General features: G+C 45.7%; 1 protein-coding gene across 1 annotated transcript in view; it reads right to left on the reverse strand.

Moving 5' to 3' along the window:
* POLM (DNA polymerase mu) overlaps positions 1-16,568 on the reverse strand; it is a 21,204-nt gene extending 4,636 nt beyond the window's left edge. The window contains exons 1-8 of the mRNA XM_018555815.1: positions 16,390-16,568; positions 12,145-12,337; positions 9,517-9,621; positions 3,577-3,747; positions 2,802-2,873; positions 1,499-1,619; positions 1,292-1,424; positions 261-363 (exon numbers count right to left, since the gene is read on the reverse strand). Of these exons, the coding sequence (XP_018411317.1) occupies positions 261-363; positions 1,292-1,424; positions 1,499-1,619; positions 2,802-2,873; positions 3,577-3,747; positions 9,517-9,621; positions 12,145-12,337; positions 16,390-16,463 (972 nt within the window). The 5' untranslated portion in view covers positions 16,464-16,568. The remainder of the gene's footprint in view (positions 1-260; positions 364-1,291; positions 1,425-1,498; positions 1,620-2,801; positions 2,874-3,576; positions 3,748-9,516; positions 9,622-12,144; positions 12,338-16,389) is intronic.
* Between the last annotated feature and the right edge of the window lie 1,199 nt (positions 16,569-17,767).

Genomic DNA, 17,767 nt, shown 5'->3' on the forward strand with positions numbered 1-17,767 from the left:
CCTCCCGTGTGATGTGGCAGGCGCACAGCCAGTTCTCTATCCTTCTGGTTTACTACAGGAGCATGAAGGTTGCAGCTGGGCTCCCTGGACATCCGCCCGGCCCTAGGCTCCTGTCTAGGTTGCCTTGTGGATGAGCTGGTTCTGAACAAAAGTGCAGGTTATCAGAAGTGCCTGTTTACTGTCAACAATGGTGTTTATCCTTGGCCTGTGTGCTTTGAGATATTAGGGCATGCTGCATATACAGACTCGCCACCACTCACCTTCCCATCCAGCCAATCCATAGCTTTCTTCAGTAGCCCAGTCAATGCACTGTTATCGGGATGCGTGATGAGGAAATCTACATCATGGCCCTGCTGCTTCCCCCTACGGTTTCCAAAGACACAACACAATGCTTACATGGACGAGAGCAAGTATACGGTCTGTTTTAAATGACAGAGGCAATTTTACCCAATCCATCATACCCCACACCAAATATACTCTGGGCAGGCTGCGGCCTAAGTTCACAAACACTCACAGCAATGACCTCAAGGGGGTTATAACTGCACCTCTATCTTAAGACATTGGAGTAAAAACTGAATGTTCACCAAGCTAAGTAAAAGCCATGTTCAATCAGCCAATCACATGCTAGCAAATATACGGTTTTATTTTTTTTTGGTTCTTGATCAACTGGATGAAATTTGCTCAGTGGGTGGCCTTGTTGGCACCCTTCTATCTGGCATCCTTCAATCAGGAAATCAAAGGGGTCGGATGGAAAATTTTCAGGTGAACAGCGATGGCAGCCAATTGGCTGCCGTCACTATTCGGGTACTGTGGCATCGGCAAACCTGCTTTACAGATTCTCTCCTGTAATGCTAGCCATACACCATTCTATTTTTTGTTTTCGTTCAGCCCATGGTTTGCATGAAAAAGAATAGAACAGATTCCTCCATCAACACTTACGAGCGTTGATGGATGAATCCCCGCTCTTCTTCATTTGTATTCTGACATTTGCACAATCATCTGCACGCACCAATCGCATAGCACCGTTCGTTCAAAGGTTTTCCGACCGCCTCCTTTGATCAGCTATCGAGGGATTCTGGCCAGGAGGGTGCAGACAGAGGTACGCACTGTGCGAATTTCAGCCGGCTCTTCATGGATTCACAAAGTGTATGGCCAGCTTTAGCGGGCATGGAGGAATCTGTTATATATTTTCGTTCAGGCGAAAATATAACAGTGTATGGGCAACTTTAATGGCAGCTCTATGTATGTTTCTGTGGAACTCGGTTGCTACAAAAATATTTATTAGTCTTACCTGCGAAAGCCACCAGTCATTGTAATCTGGATGTCAGGGACAAACGTCTGCAGAGCTTCTCTTATCATACATTGTACACGGTCAGCCTCCTCGTGTGTTACAGGAAGCCGCAAGTCTGTGTAATGTTCCAGCCCTAAGTGAGGAATGTTACTGATTATTATAAAATACAGCAACATATTCTCTGATCACCAGTCCGCTTGTCCATACCTAGTCTCTGTTCTGTTGTCAGTTTAAACTTTGGGTCTTTCAGGTCATCCAGCTTCCGCACTCCATCTTTGTACCATCGCTCTGCTGTTTTCACCCCGACGCCAAAAATGCTGGTCAACAGCTAAGAATCAAAAAAGAATGTAACTTCTATTAGAGATGCTAAAACCAGACATAGCACAGAGGACAGTGGTCACTATTCCCTTGTTACACCCCCCCCCCCCCCCCCCCGTTACATCTTATATTGTTAGAAATAGCCCCTGGCTTTTGCTAAAAGAATAGGTTGAGTGTATATAAAGGGGAAAAAGGAGACCATTGGACTAACATGGCAGTACCCAGGAGTGCGGGTGTGTATGCCAGGGAGCACTATGTGCAGTAGGAGGAGCGCAGGTGGGTATGGCAGTGAGCACTGTGTGCAGTGGAAGAGTGTGGGTTGGTATGGCAGTGAGCACTATGGGCAGTGGAAGAGTGTGGGTGGGTATGGCAGTGAGCACTATGTGCAGTGGAAGAGGGTGGGTGGGTATGGCAGTGAGCACTATGAGCAGTGGAAGAGTGTGGGTGGGTATGGCAGTGAGCACTATGTGCAGTGGAAGAGTGTGGGTGGGTATGGCAGTGAGCACTATGTGCAGTGGAAGAGTGTGGGTAATGTGGAGTAGGAGGAGCGCAGGTGGGTATGGCAGTGAGCACTGTGTGCAGTGGAAGAGTGTGGGTTGGTATGGCAGTGAGCACTATGGGCAGTGGAAGAGTGTGGGTGGGTATGGCAGTGAGCACTATGTGCAGTGGAAGAGTGTGGGTGGGTATGGCAGTGAGCACTATGGGCAGTGGAAGAGTGTGGGTGGGTATGGCAGTGAGCACTATGTGCAGTGGAAGAGTGGAGGTGGGTATGGCAGTGAGCACTATGGGCAGTAGAGGAGTGCGGGTGGGTATGGCAGTGGGCACTATGTGCAGTGGAAGAGTGGAGGTGGGTATGGCAGTGAGCACTATGTGCAGTGGAGGAGTGTGGGTGGGTATGGCAGTGAGCACTATGTGCAGTGGAGGAGTGCGGGTGGGTATGACAGCAGACAGTATGTGCAGGAGAGGAGTTACAATAGGAAGCTGTATTTTCAGGAGAGGATGATGGGAGTATAGGACAGCGGTTAGTACAACATCAACATTATGCAAATATTAGTTACATTTACTATGCAAGGATGACTTCAAACACACAAACTTGTACAAAGATAGGAGAAAAGGTATGAGTGCACGAGAGAAAGAAGAACTGAAAATGTTTAATATTTCCCACCAATCTATGTGCTGAGGGTACACTCACCTCCATACATTGGTAATGCTCACTTGCTTTGAGCGCCTCAGCTTCTCTACACACTCCGTCCTCCAGGATTTCCTGCACATTAAATCTACAGTAAGTTTTTAAAAGTATAAAATCAATGATAGAGCAACCGACTCGGATATACAACCAGATGACTGTATTTCTGTATAGCTATACGCTATTTATTTGTGTCATTGCTTTTTAAATTCAAGTTGAGGAAAGTGTCTGTATTCAGGAACCAAACGACGACAAACTACCACAGGACCAAACCAACAACAATCTGTCTACATACTGAGAGAAAACGAATGTATTTGATGGCCACTGACTGATGAGATGCTAATTGTACAGGTTGTAAAACATCAAATGGTTTGACATTCAGGTGTGTGTGTGTTGAGCAGAGATGGTCTGTACTAGAAAGCTGAACATTCGGCAGATTAAATCTATATTCGGATATCGGTCTCCTAGCAATGGTACTCAGTATTGTGCTGCCAACATTCTGTCAAGGACTGTCAACAGTGCTGAAGTATACAGTTCCGTATAGCCGCCTGAACGCTTGTATGTAACACCCTTTACGTGCTGTTTATGTTATTCTCTCGCGCTAAGGGGCTAGTGTAAGCGGAAAAAGAAAGACGCCGTGCATATACAGCGACCCACAGAAAGGCACTTGCCGTCCAACTGGCGGATGGCAAGTCGTTACATTTTTGCCCAGACACTTTGCGCGGTAATGTTTTGTTCCCTGTTGTGGATCCATTATTTTTTTTAAATGGCCAACACATACCTGGATGACGGATTTGCAGTGCCCGCCACACCACGGCAGATCCTCGGCTTCTTCTACAGACTGTAGTTTGTATGGCAGAGACTTCAGCATGGATGCTGCCCTGGTGAAACCCAGATATCGAACCTCTGAACCTCGGAAAGACGCTGCTCGTGCCAAGATCTCCAGGGCATCCTTTCAAATTGTGAAAAAGTTACAGCTATACCTTTTGTTCCTGAACTATATGACATCATAGTTACCTTAAAAAAGGAGCAATGAATCCCTACAATAAAATACATTTAAAGCCAAAACTTTAAGATGGAGTATAAAACGATAAACCCTGACCGCAGTCTATGACCCCTTTGGGGAGATTCACCCCTCTATTTGTCCTGGTGATCGTCGTGATCCGCAATCCCAAATGTTGTCACAGGAACAGGAAATAGGGGGAAATCCTAGACAACTTTCAATATAACAGCTTTACCTTTTTTAAAGTTTTTTTTTTATGCTGTAGGTGACCTGTTGCAGAGATCTAAACAAATGACAAACGCACTCAACAATTTGTCACCAGTTATACAGTAAGGTGCATACGAAATGGGCTTTGAACAGTAAAACAGTAGAAAGGCAATTTGATATCTTCTGCCCCCATGTGCTCCAAGATGGAGACTCTCATAGTTTAGAATTAGGACCGCACTATAAGAGGTGCCTTGGCGCGGCTGTGCGGCTTTCACATTTTCTGCAGAAGACATGTATCCAAACCTCTGTTATTAACCTTAGTGGTGAGACAAGTTGTTTTACATGCTGGTTTGTGAGTGTGCCATGATGCCTTTCTGCTGTTTTACTGTTGCAGAGATCTACCGCCATTTTCTATCCATAAAGAGAAAATCTCTAGTGCGAGGTACTTGTCACCATAATAAATGTTCACAGACAACCTTAAGGGGTTCATGATGGAAGGTTCTCATCCATCCAGGTCATGGCATAACTAAAAAAATAAATCAAGGCAACTGGACTTGCTATATATTTTTCTTGGAGACGTTTCACTGGTCATCTGACTAGCTTTCTTCATTCCGAATTGGGAAAGCTAGTTGGGTGACCGGCGAAATGTCTTCAAGAAAAATATAGCAAGTCCAGTCGCCTTGTTTTATTTTGACAGATACTTAAGGGATTCCTTTATAAAATGTCTTATACTTGTCAGCAACATGTAGGGGTACTAGTGCTGTGTGATTGGGATCCTCCTGGTTATATGCTGGGCAGAACTTTTATTAACCCCTAAAAGTAAATGAATCTCACCTGACAGTTGTCACTAGCTGTCCCAGCTGAAATATTGATGGACTTGTGTCTTTTTTCAACCTACGTAACTATAATATTTTTCCTCCTTTACTGTGCTGGCGGCAACCATAACATTTCAGACTTCCTGTAATTTTCTGTCCTATGGATAATGATCATCAGGAAAAAGATCTCGAATCTCCCCAGGAGGAATACAGAACAGCAATAAAGACCTAACAGGGGTTCTAACTGTTCCCTGCTCTCTCCAAAAGTAACCAGGGGACAGTGAAGTAGAGATCCCAATAGGGAGATCACCCAATTTTGTTTCAAAGCGATTTAACAAGCTGGCATGTTAAGTTTACCAATGCAGTCAATCTTTTATGTAACATGATGGTAAACAATGTGGTGTTTTGGGGGCATGGTTGCCATATGTAATGCGGTGAAATATCTGGGGTCTAAATAGACCGCTGACATTTCCCTTTTGAAATAGAATTTTTTTCTGCAGCCCCAGCTCTCAATGAATGGGAAGCACTCAGTACAGAGGCTTCCCATTCATTTCAGAAACAAATGATAGTAAAAATATCTTACTATCATTAGTTTATGAATGGGGAGGAGCCTCACTCGTACGACACACGTCCTTGGCAGGGAAAGGGTTAAAGGAGAAGTCCTGGTAACTGCTCACTTTGGTCTAGGGCTGAAAACAACAAAGTTATACTCACCTGATCCTCCGAGCTGGCTTGCTGTTAGACCGGTCCCTGGAGCCGCTCTCTCCCTCCGCTGCAGCGGTCTAAGGTCCCCAAGTCATCACGCTCTATGCACAGTGTATAGGACGTGAGGACACCGAGGGATATGCCACTGCTGCAGCGGAGGGGACACAGGCTGGAGGGAGCGCTGTCACAACCAAGCCGGCTCCAACGATCGGGTGAATAGAATTGTTATTTTCAGCCCTAGACCAAAACAAGCAGTTAACCCTTGCAGTGCCGGGGGAGCCCCACAACAAGAGTTAATAAAAAATTCCTTCCCATTTACAGATTAGGTTTTCCTTCTGGGCATCATCCAAATCAGTAAGTAGGACTTTCTTGGTGGAGTAAGTTACAAAACCAAAAGCCCTCCCCGATTGGCTACCATAGTTAGAAATTTAATTATGACGTTTACATCACGCTGCCCTATATAGAGATCAGTCTGTATTATACATGGGCACAGAGTGTGAGAAAGATGCAGATAACCTATAATTTACAAAAGCTGCGATACAGCCGTGTTCACCGGGGATCAGGTACTTGCACGGCCGAATCACGCTGCCGAAGACGGCTACTTATTTCCCTTAACATGATTGGACCTCTCCCTTCTGAAAATGCTAGCTGCCAGGTGACACTCCAATACTTTGAGACAGATAAGACACCAACATGCAGCCAGCAAAGTCGCAGCTCCAATTCTGCACACTTGTTGCACGCAAGTGACAAACTAGAGAGTCTGTGCATCAGCTTGACAGCCAGGCAGCTAGCATTTTCAGAGAAGATGAGTGATGGCAGCCTACATATTTCCCAAGTCTTCTTTGAATCTATGTTCTCTGTAATGCCCTCCAGCCAGGATTCAAAGTGCTCCCCACATGTGAGGGGGGGTCTGCTTCCTGAAGCCTATGCTACACAACCTCATTTCCCTGCGATATCGCTCTCCAATGCTTGGCAATGGGGCAAAGGGTCCTGCTGTCGCGGGTTGTGTGTCGCTACAGCAGGACTTTTTTTGGAGCGGATTTTGCCGCGATTCAATGCTTTCAAATGCAAGCATTTGCGCGATATCGCGTGACAAATCAGCTGCAAAAAAAGCTCCCAAAACAAATGCACGTAAAGACGTGCTGATCAGTGTGTTTCCATTTAAGTCTATGGTGCACAATGGGCTGATCAGTGCCACAAAAGAGTCTCAGGGACCATCTCAAACACCAGGCGTACTTTGACGCACGATTCAGCACGTTTGTGTGAACAGCCCCCCATAAGAATACATGGGACGAAACAGGGCCTATAACTAAGGTCCAACCTTTTTTTTGCCATAGTTCTCTTTGGTAAATGTCCTCTTGTGACCCAAAAACTCAGCATATAGCTGGCCATTGCCTGCTATATCTAAACAATAAAAAGGTGATCAGCGCCAGTAAGTGTAATGTGGAAATATGAGCTACCAAGCACTAAGGATATAACTAAATATCTGTAAAATGTGAAAAAACAATATTGTGCCGAGCTAATAAATCATACATATCTAATAAATTGAAACATATATAAATGAGTCACATATATGAACAAACAAACAAATGAGGCATAAGAAATATCTACACATACAAAAAAGCAATATAGGCAAAAAAAGTCCCAAGGAAAAAACAAACGCAAACAATGGTGATTGTGCAAAAAATTCCTCAGATGATTCGCAGCCAATGTGCATATAACTCTCAGGTAAGGATAATCACACAATGCAGGCAGACCTTCACCTCCACCCAGTGAGTGATGATAACAAGTGAATGCTCACCTGGGGAGGTAGACCCACAGAGCTAGGTCAAATGCACTTTTTCCCTTCTTAATGGGGGAGGGAAGCCCATGCACAGAAAAAGGCGATAAGGTCTCCTCAGATCACAGGTACCAGTATAAATCCAGGTGGAAAGAGAAAAAGGACAAGGACATAGTGCGTAACGTCCAATAAAATGCAATTTATTATATAAAAAATGCGTACTCACAATGGTGTAAACAGTACAGGCATTGGGTATTGCTGGATCATACCAGCAGGACAAATGGCAGCAAAGTGATAAGAAAACTGTTCGTCCGGCTCAGCGTGGTGACATCAGGAGCTCTGCCCTACATACGTTACGTCAAAACACGTGACTTCGTCAGGGGTCACTATATGCTATATGCTGACAGCGCACAGCCACGCTGCAGACAGGATAGATCCCAACAATATTGTCGGGATCCACCTTGCTAGCGGACTGACAGCTGGCTCGCCCCCTCCCCTGTCAGTCAGCGCTGGAGGAATAGAGAGAAGGGAGGGGGAATCCCTGCGGGGAGCGGTGATTGACAGTCACTGCTTTCTGCAGGGAGAAGATTGGGAACTGAGCGATCAGCGGTTTGTGATCGCTCATTTCCCGATTAATAGAGCCGACATGTGACATCTTCAGTGTTCTAATTATAGGGATCAGTGTATTTCACTCTCCCCATAATTCTCCTTTAAAAAAAGGAGAACTATGAGGTGAGTGCTTTTCACTCACCTCATAGTTCTAGCCGACCTGTGACAATGAGACTGTCACAGGTCGGCTTAGTAGATCGGGAGGTGAGCGAACACATACCGGCGTTCGCTCACCTCTCGATCCTGTCACGGCTCTCTGCCTGCTCCGATCCGCCAACGCTGACTGGCGGAACGGACAGGGGAGGGGGCGGGTTCAGCTGGCTCTGCCTCTAGATAGGCAGCTGTCAGTCACGCAGCTGGGCGGACCCCGGCATAATTGTGGGATCCGCTTCAGCTGCGGCGTCTCAGTATACCGCGAGCTGTAGCTCACGGTATACTGAGCTTTGGGTGACGGGAGGATGCTAGTTTGTGTCCTCCCGTTACCCTGAGAACTATGGGGAAAAGCCTTGACCCTATAGTTCTCCTTTAATGAATCACTAGATGCAAAAAGGTGAAGGCAACTCAGATTAATAACTGTGATAAACATCTTAGTACGGACATGACGGGTTTGCCTTACTAAGGGAATAGAAACTGTTCACTGAGCTTAGTAAACATGATGAAGCGGTGTTCACTTCAACCAATCATGCGATAGCGAAAATACTGTTTTCATGATTTCTCTTATAATTTCTTATTCTGTCACATACCTGGGTGCTGTGCACGCTCTTCCACCTCTTGTCCAACACCCCTGGGAGTGAAGACAGGAGATGTGAGGACATATAGAGGCACAAGGGCCGAAGTTGCAGGTAGGTCCGGTCTTCTGGAGCAGAAACCAAACGCAGGAACACTTCGGCGGCCAAGGAGAATGGAGCAGAGAGTCAGAAGCAGAGCCACAGAGTCAGCAGACAGGGGCAGTGTCAGAATATAAGCCCGTGGGTCAGTAACAGCCGGGCAGCAAGATACAGATTCAGCAGACAGAGGCAGTATCAGGAAGCAAGCCATGGGTCAGCAACAGCCGGGCAACGAGCTGCAAAATTAGCAGGCAGAAAGTAGAGGCCAATGTAAGTAGAGGGCAAGGTCACTACAAGTAGACAAGATCAAGAAGGGGTAAGCGGGGGGTCAAAACACAGGAGATCACAACAGCAGGTTGGGTTGCAGGTATCAGGAACTAGCTGAAGACCACTCAGCAATCTGTCCACGTCACACTCCAGTTATTATAGGCTGTTTGGCACCGAAAATGAATGCTAATGCGCATGCACCTTCACACGAATGCATGTGCACACCTGAACGCTAATGCACAACTGCCTGTCATCCTGTACACGGGGCCATGAGCCATAGCATGCACATGTGCACGAGCCTGCACTGGTCTTCTGGAGATGGAATGCACGGCACTTACACATTCACTTTGCTAAATGAACAGTCTATATTCAATTTGTAACTCAACACCCTTGAGTCCATGTGAGGGACAAGTAGGTAACCAAAAAGGGATCCCGGATTACTAACAAAGGAAGGGTGGTACAGATAAAAGAAGATATACCCTTAAATGTGGGCACTGCTCATACGTACTGTGATCTGTGAATTATGATGCATCAATGGCGTTCGCCGTTGGCAGGCATAGGGCAGTACAGCAGAATGATCAGCTTTGTCAGTGGAGGAAGAAGTTCTGTCACCCTGGGAAAAGATTAACACAACACACGTATGATTCATACTAGTCAACCATACGACAGGATCATTATAAAGCACCGCTGACTTTTTTATTAAGTGTAACCAAACAGAAGGTGTTTCAGAGCTGTTAGAAACCAACTGAAACTGGACTTGTTTGTGATCTTTAAGAATGACTTTAGCAGCTAGAAAGGTCAGTGAAGGCTTGCTTTGAAGCTTATCTGCTCTTAAAGAACAACTCTGGGAATGTTAAAAAAATTAACCCTTGCAGTTGGGCTCCGGTGGTGTAAGGATCTGTGACACAATCATGTCTATTAACTTGCATTGGACGTGAGGATGCCGAGGGACATTTCACAGCCGGGAGGGGGAAGAGAGGCGAGTAGTCAGAGAGGATTGGGTGAGTATCTTCTTTAATTTTAGATGCTAGGCCAAAACGAGCACTTCACCCGTGCAGTGATGACGTGGCCCCACTGCAAGGGTTATTTTTTTTTACATGCTTGGAGTTTCTCTTTAAGAATAAATACATTAACCCCATCAGTACCGGAGCAAAGTCTGAAAGTGGTTAATGTCCATAGTCTGGACACAGGTGCACTTTGAGGCAATAAGGAGTTTTACATTATTTTAGGAAATGGTTATTTTGGCTCCTTTTACCCCAGCCGCCTGTCAGCCACTGATCATAGCCATTGATTTCAAACAACTCCAGACGATTCTGATATAGTTTTATGGTTGCTGAAGTGACCATGAGCTTTTAGCAAAGTAAAAGGTGCCCACACACCTTACAATTTATCTGCAGACTTTCTATGGTCAGATGGAAAAGGTTCAACAGATTCCTCCATCTACACTTAACTGTGTGTATGGAGTAATCTCCACCTGGGCCAATCTGTTGCACAGACGCCAGGCTTACCGAGCTGGCCTGCTGCAAGTGGTTTTGTTCCTGCGTGCGGCTTACATCCTTAGCAATGAAAGGGTTGAGAAAGACCTTGTGTTATAGACATGCAATGAGATAAGCGGATTATCTAGGAACAAAGATGTGCGGACTGCACCCATGTACATAAAATAAATACAAAATCAATATTTATAATAACCTGATATTTCCCACACATACACAAGAAAAAAAAATCTGGTTCAACCATTACGCCAAAATATTTGACTTTTTATGGATCATCAAAAAGCACTTGAATAGTAACGGCATGTACTTTAAAGTGTCTCTTCTCATGTATTGACGGCAGCTCGTTTGCCTTATAGCTTTACATTGGAAGCGTGGGACTCCACCTTCGGATACGGATCTCTATACTAGAATAAAAGATGTTCAAAAATTGGAATACTTGACGGCTAGACTGAACAACACCTTGACATACTACAACAAAGTCTGGGAACCATGGGATGCGTTGGAGGATGCAGTCTCTAATGGTTAGAAGAAACGCATGTATCTCTGTGCCACTGTCTGGTGGCCTGAGGTGTGGTCGGTATCTCTTTCTGTTCCTACTTCTACCCCTTTCTCTCTTTTTTCTCCGCTTCCTATAACTCGACATCAGGTGCGTAACTAGAAAACACAGGGCCCCATAGCAAAATTTTGTATAGGGTCCTGTGTTTTCTAGTTACACCCACCTGAGAGTGACCCTGCAGAGCCCATCATAAACTCTCTATGGTGGGCTCTGTCAGGTCCCAGGTGGGCTGGTCAAACCCTCTTACCTGTCAGCCCTTTTACGATGTCCTCCTTCTGCTTGTCCACGGTCGCTGGCGGGCCCCGCCTCCTCCGTCGCTGCTTAGGCCGGGCCCATCCTCTTCCTCCTCCGCAGCTGCTGGCTGTCACTTATTCAACAGCAGCTCTGAGGAACGCGCCGCTACACAGATCACTGACAGGTTGTCAGTGATCTGGACAGCGGCGTGTTCCGCCTCACAGCCACCAGTGACAGCCAGCAACCTGATATGTCATAGCGACCCGCACGGCATCAGGGGGATGTCCTCGTCGGGCCCCCCTGTGCCCAGGGCCCCATAGCGGCCGCCTGGGTCGCTATGGCGATTGTTCCGCCACTGCTTGACATTGTCCTTTCTGTTTCTTTTTTTCTGTCATCAGGTTTGGACTTAATACTATATTTTGTATTGCTTCTCATGGTATGATTTGTTGCAATGTGTATATGCTAACCAAAGTATTAGTACTCATGCCTCCAATTTAATTTTCTACCATAAGCTGCAATAATTGCGGTGTTGTCCTACCGGTCACACGCAAGCCATTTCTACTGATAAGATTTTCATTCTATAGTTTGCTTGATTTGCAATGTTCATTATTGTATTGTTGCGATGTCATTGTCCTCTATATTTTGTATGCCGTTTCTTATTTTTTTAGGATAATAAAAGTTTTTATTAAAAAAAGAAAAAAAAAAAGAGAAGTGTCTCTATAAGGAAAAAATGCCTAAGAAGCTCTCCTAGGTAGATCAGGTGAGGTTTCTGAAGTAATAGTAGGAAGTAAGCATTACAGACAATTCAATGGACAGGCAAATAATATTTTAAAGAGAAGACTGCTGCATTTACCTGTAAACAATGTCTGCCTTCCACAGACATCGGCTCTCCTGCACTCATGCTCTCCGTGAACCAGCTGATGTCCAGGAAATGTGGAGACTTCTGTCGTCCTGTTCTTTGAACCCCACATCCAGTCTTCCCCTCGATCCAGCCGAGGACCTCAGCGAGAGAATTCTGCTCCGACACTACATGTGTCACTGCATCGCTGCAAAACCAACCATGAGGACCAAAGATACAAATGATCCATTACTTAGTAAGGGTAACAGGAGTTTGTGTTCTCCCGTTACCCTAAGGAGAACTATGGGGAAAAGCCCTGACCCCATAGTTCTCCTTTAAAGCTGAACTTCAGGTTTGAAAAATGTTGCATACTTACACTGCTCCAGATGGCCCAACGTAAGAATGGGAATGCCATTCCTGACTGGCTCACAGGGATCCTGTAAAGCATTCTAGTAGCCAGAGCTACCACAGTGCTGACAGTCATCGTCCTGGGTCCTGTATAGTGCTGTGCTGAGCAGCTTCCACTCTGCTGTGATATAATCCATGTATGCATTATGTGTCCTCCACTCTGTATCCTGCACTCTGTTAAAGCAGAACTCCTGGTAAGAAATATTTAGCATACCTACATTGGCCCAATCCAAGTATTCATATGCCATGATCCTGTAAAGAATCGTAGTAGCTGGAGCTACTACAGTGTTGACAGCCATCTCACGGGCCCTGTATGGTGATGTGCGGCTTCCCCTCTGCTCTGAAAAAACACTGCTGGTCACTCAGCACAGCGGCCGTTCAGAGAATTCCTAGTATTTTTATCAAATACAATGTATATTCTCATTGGACGAAAGGTGGATTGTGATGTCACCGTCCCTCATCTAAAAATCACAAAATGCCTTGTATTCACTGATAGAAATATGAGACGTTCTCTGTATGGCCACTGTGCCAAGCGAGTGACCACCTGTATTTTCAGAGCAGAGGGGAAGCCACGCAGCACAGCACTGTACAGGACCTGTAAGATCGCTGTCACCACTGTAGTAGCTGGAGCTACTACGATTCTTTACAGGATCCCTGTGGGCCAATCAGATATGGCATACGTGAACTTATATTGGGCAAAGCTGGACCAATGCAAGTATGCAAAATATTTCTTACCTGGAGTTCAGCTTTAACAAAGCGGAGGGTACACAATAAATACAGTACATGGATTATTACAATACACAATATCTAATACAACCAGTCTCAACCTTTTTTACATGCAGGGACACTTAAAATAACTCAGATCTCAGGGAACTCCTAAAAATTATTATATCCACACCTCACGATACATTCGAATAAACATTTAATTTATGGATGCAAGGGCCCTTTGTTGTTTAGACCCCAACCCCTGCCATATAAAAAACGCAGCATTAAAGTGACATTAAACCCTCAGATTTTTTAACATAAACCAATACTGTAATGTGTGCCTTACTGTAATCCATGGTTGTTTCCCTTCTCTTTGCTGCTCTTCCTTTTAAATCTGTATCTGTTCTCATGCTGGGCAGAACTTCTGTTTTGCAGTAGACTGCCTTGTCTCTGGAATGGATACATGGTGTCTGTGTGAAGGTTCACAACCTGAGCCAGCACTACAGGAAGAGGCAGTCAGCTGCAAAGGGAAGTTCTCCCCAAGCATGAGAAGACATGAGGATTTAAAAAGGAAGAGCAGCAAAGAGAAGGGAAACTAACATGGATTACAGTAAATCACACATTACAGTATTGGTTTATGTTAAAAAATCTGAGGGTTTAATGTCACTTTAACCATTTAAAGAAAGAAATGAAGCACAGTACAGCGCAGGAGAGTATTCTTGCAAGATTTGGGAGCCCCTTCAGGATCTCGCTGAAAGGCCCAAGTTCTCACCCTTACCCAGGTGCCACAGGGGACGTGGGGGGTCTATTATTATACAGGATTTATATTGCGCCAACAGTCTGTGCAGCGCTTTACCATATAAAGGAGGACATTACAGTTACAATACAAATCAAGACATGATGGTAAGGAGGGTGCTCTACAAAATAAGTGGACCTTGTATTTTGATGCATGGTCTGCTTTAAAGCATTAGAGGAGAATTATGGGGGCTGCCACTGTGGACATCTTTATGAAAACACTAGCCGCCTGGCTCTTATGCGGATTCACTGGTCTGAACATGTACTGCCTTCTATCCTCACAGATATAGCTGGCTCTTTTATCTGCCTTCAGCTGCAACACTTTCTGGAGCACTAGAGGCTGTGCAAGCGAGAGCCCACATTGCTTCCTGGCCCCATCTCGGACGTCAGCTCCGACTCCCAGCACCAGAGGAAGTCTCATGCTCTCTGCTAGAACAGCGCTGACCCTGATGTCAGAAGTGTGCCTGCAGTCACACCGCGGTGAGCGAAGGAATGCAGAGGTTCTGCACCACAATGACTGCTTTGCTACACAGACCCGCTGTAGTTGCACACGCCAATGGGACAAAATGTGCATGCATGTACACTTGGGAAACAGCTCTACAGCTGCTAAGCCAACTGCTGTCACAGGCAAGATGGCGGCAGACAGCAGTAAAAACCAAAGCATTGAAAAGTCTGGGAAGCAGTCTGTGTTTTGGGCTTGCATTTGTGGTAAAATAAGGCAAGCTTTTACCAAATTACAGCAGCGTCCCTTTACATCAAAGTTTTTTTGCCCAAAGTTCAGCACTTCTCTACTGATGCAGTACCTCCATTTATAATATACCTGTACTCTTGAGCCACGGAGAACCCTTTCCTCTGTGCCAGTGCTGCGAGGAAGCCCCGTCGTGCTGCTCCCATCCTGCGCTCCACCAGGAATATGCAGACCCCAGGGAATAAGCCAGCTGACGCTTCTCGATCTACTGGAACTGGAGTTTCCTTCTTCCTCTTTTTCAAAGGGATCGAAACCATTGAAAAAAACGCAGCATTAAAGTGACATTAAACCCTCAGATTTTTTAACATAAACCAATACTGTAATGTGTGCCTTACTGTAATCCATGGTTGTTTCCCTTCTCTTTGCTGCTCTTCCTTTTAAATCTGTATCTGTTCTCATGCTGGGCAGAACTTCTGTTTTGCAGTAGACTGCCTTGTCTCTGGAATGGATACATGGTGTCTGTGTGAAGGTTCACAACCTGAGCCAGCACTACAGGAAGAGGCAGTCAGCTGCAAAGGGAAGTTCTCCCCAAGCATGAGAAGACATGAGGATTTAAAAAGGAAGAGCAGCAAAGAGAAGGGAAACTAACATGGATTACAGTAAATCACACATTACAGTATTGGTTTATGTTAAAAAATCTGAGGGTTTAATGTCACTTTAACCATTTAAAGAAAGAAATGAAGCACAGTACAGCGCAGGAGAGTATTCTTGCAAGATTTGGGAGCCCCTTCAGGATCTCGCTGAAAGGCCCAAGTTCTCACCCTTACCCAGGTGCCACAGGGGACGTGGGGGGTCTATTATTATACAGGATTTATATTGCGCCAACAGTCTGTGCAGCGCTTTACCATATAAAGGAGGACATTACAGTTACAATACAAATCAAGACATGATGGTAAGGAGGGTGCTCTACAAAATAAGTGGACCTTGTATTTTGATGCATGGTCTGCTTTAAAGCATTAGAGGAGAATTATGGGGGCTGCCACTGTGGACATCTTTATGAAAACACTAGCCGCCTGGCTCTTATGCGGATTCACTGGTCTGAACATGTACTGCCTTCTATCCTCACAGATATAGCTGGCTCTTTTATCTGCCTTCAGCTGCAACACTTTCTGGAGCACTAGAGGCTGTGCAAGCGAGAGCCCACATTGCTTCCTGGCCCCATCTCGGACGTCAGCTCCGACTCCCAGCACCAGAGGAAGTCTCATGCTCTCTGCTAGAACAGCGCTGACCCTGATGTCAGAAGTGTGCCTGCAGTCACACCGCGGTGAGCGAAGGAATGCAGAGGTTCTGCACCACAATGACTGCTTTGCTACACAGACCCGCTGTAGTTGCACACGCCAATGGGACAAAATGTGCATGCATGTACACTTGGGAAACAGCTCTACAGCTGCTAAGCCAACTGCTGTCACAGGCAAGATGGCGGCAGACAGCAGTAAAAACCAAAGCATTGAAAAGTCTGGGAAGCAGTCTGTGTTTTGGGCTTGCATTTGTGGTAAAATAAGGCAAGCTTTTACCAAATTACAGCAGCGTCCCTTTACATCAAAGTTTTTTTGCCCAAAGTTCAGCACTTCTCTACTGATGCAGTACCTCCATTTATAATATACCTGTACTCTTGAGCCACGGAGAACCCTTTCCTCTGTGCCAGTGCTGCGAGGAAGCCCCGTCGTGCTGCTCCCATCCTGCGCTCCACCAGGAATATGCAGACCCCAGGGAATAAGCCAGCTGACGCTTCTCGATCTACTGGAACTGGAGTTTCCTTCTTCCTCTTTTTCAAAGGGATCGAAACCATTGCGGGGCCTAAGCAAATGAAAAATACAACAGGGAAGTAAATCTATTGTCTGATCAATATGTATAATAAAGCTGACTGCAGTCAGTGTCACCCGGAGCAGTCCTGAAGCAGCAATGGAAAAAGCGACTTACTGGTTGTTACTTGCAAAGCTATGAGTGTTTCCTGACACTGAGGGACACAAGCAATGTGGGGGAGCCCCCAGGAAGGACACCATCAGATCTTATAGTTAAGGTTTGTGCCACCAACTTGGGTTACCCAAGTTACCTTATTATAGCCACGTTCGCACTAAGAGTGCCAACACGGAGTCATCTTTTACAAATGATGCAACAATGCAAGCAAAAAAAGATCAAAGGGCTGCTTAGTTTTCATATAAAGAGCAACTAAACTCTGGAAGCTGTACCCCCCCAAAAAAAAAAAAGTCAGGCAGAGGGCAAAGACTGGTCACCTGTACTGCTTGAGTTCTCCCCCCACCTGATTTTTCTCTATTTCTGATCTAGCGTGCCTCCTTCGGCACTGTGCCCCTCTGGGAAGCCAGCCATCTTGGTAGAGGTAGCACTTTGCTTCCTTATGTCAGAGCCTCCAGCACGGAGTTCACTGAGCAGCACAGTAGTGACATCACCTAATGTAATTTCCTGGCAAGTCAAGGGCAGAAGTGTCTAAGATCTTACACTGCAGATATACAGCTATGAGCAGGGCTTGAAAAATCTGCTCACAGACGAGAGGACGGTGGAGCCAGACGTGTAGCTTCCCATCCGGCCGTTGTAATTAAACAGCCGGCCGGGAGCTTTACATTCAAGCGATCGGGTGTCGATAGCTTGTATTAGCAGCAGCTGTCACTGCCGTTGCCAGTCCCGAGATCCTCTGCGGTCAGGACCGACACGGCTGCTCTGTGACAGGAGATGGGTACATGATTCTCCTTCCGATCTCCTCATGCAGGAAGTGATGTATATTACATCACTTCCGTATTCTGCTGTCACTCTCCAGCTTTAGAAGCTGGTGAAGCAGGTCTGTGCTTCATCAGCTTCTCTGGGGGTCCTTAGGTGACATTAGGGGTCTTAAAAACCCGTCTCCATAAAGAGGACCAATTTACTGGTCATGTAAATTGGCTATCACATAGGGGGCTTCTTAGCCCCCATATGATAGCAATAAAGTTAAGTGTAAAAAAATAAATAAATAAAAGCATACATTTTTTT

Source organism: Nanorana parkeri, unplaced genomic scaffold (genome assembly GCF_000935625.1).
Source record: "Nanorana parkeri isolate BGI_ZX_2015 unplaced genomic scaffold, ASM93562v1 scaffold214, whole genome shotgun sequence".
Classification (NCBI taxonomy): Eukaryota; Metazoa; Chordata; class Amphibia; order Anura; family Dicroglossidae; genus Nanorana; species Nanorana parkeri.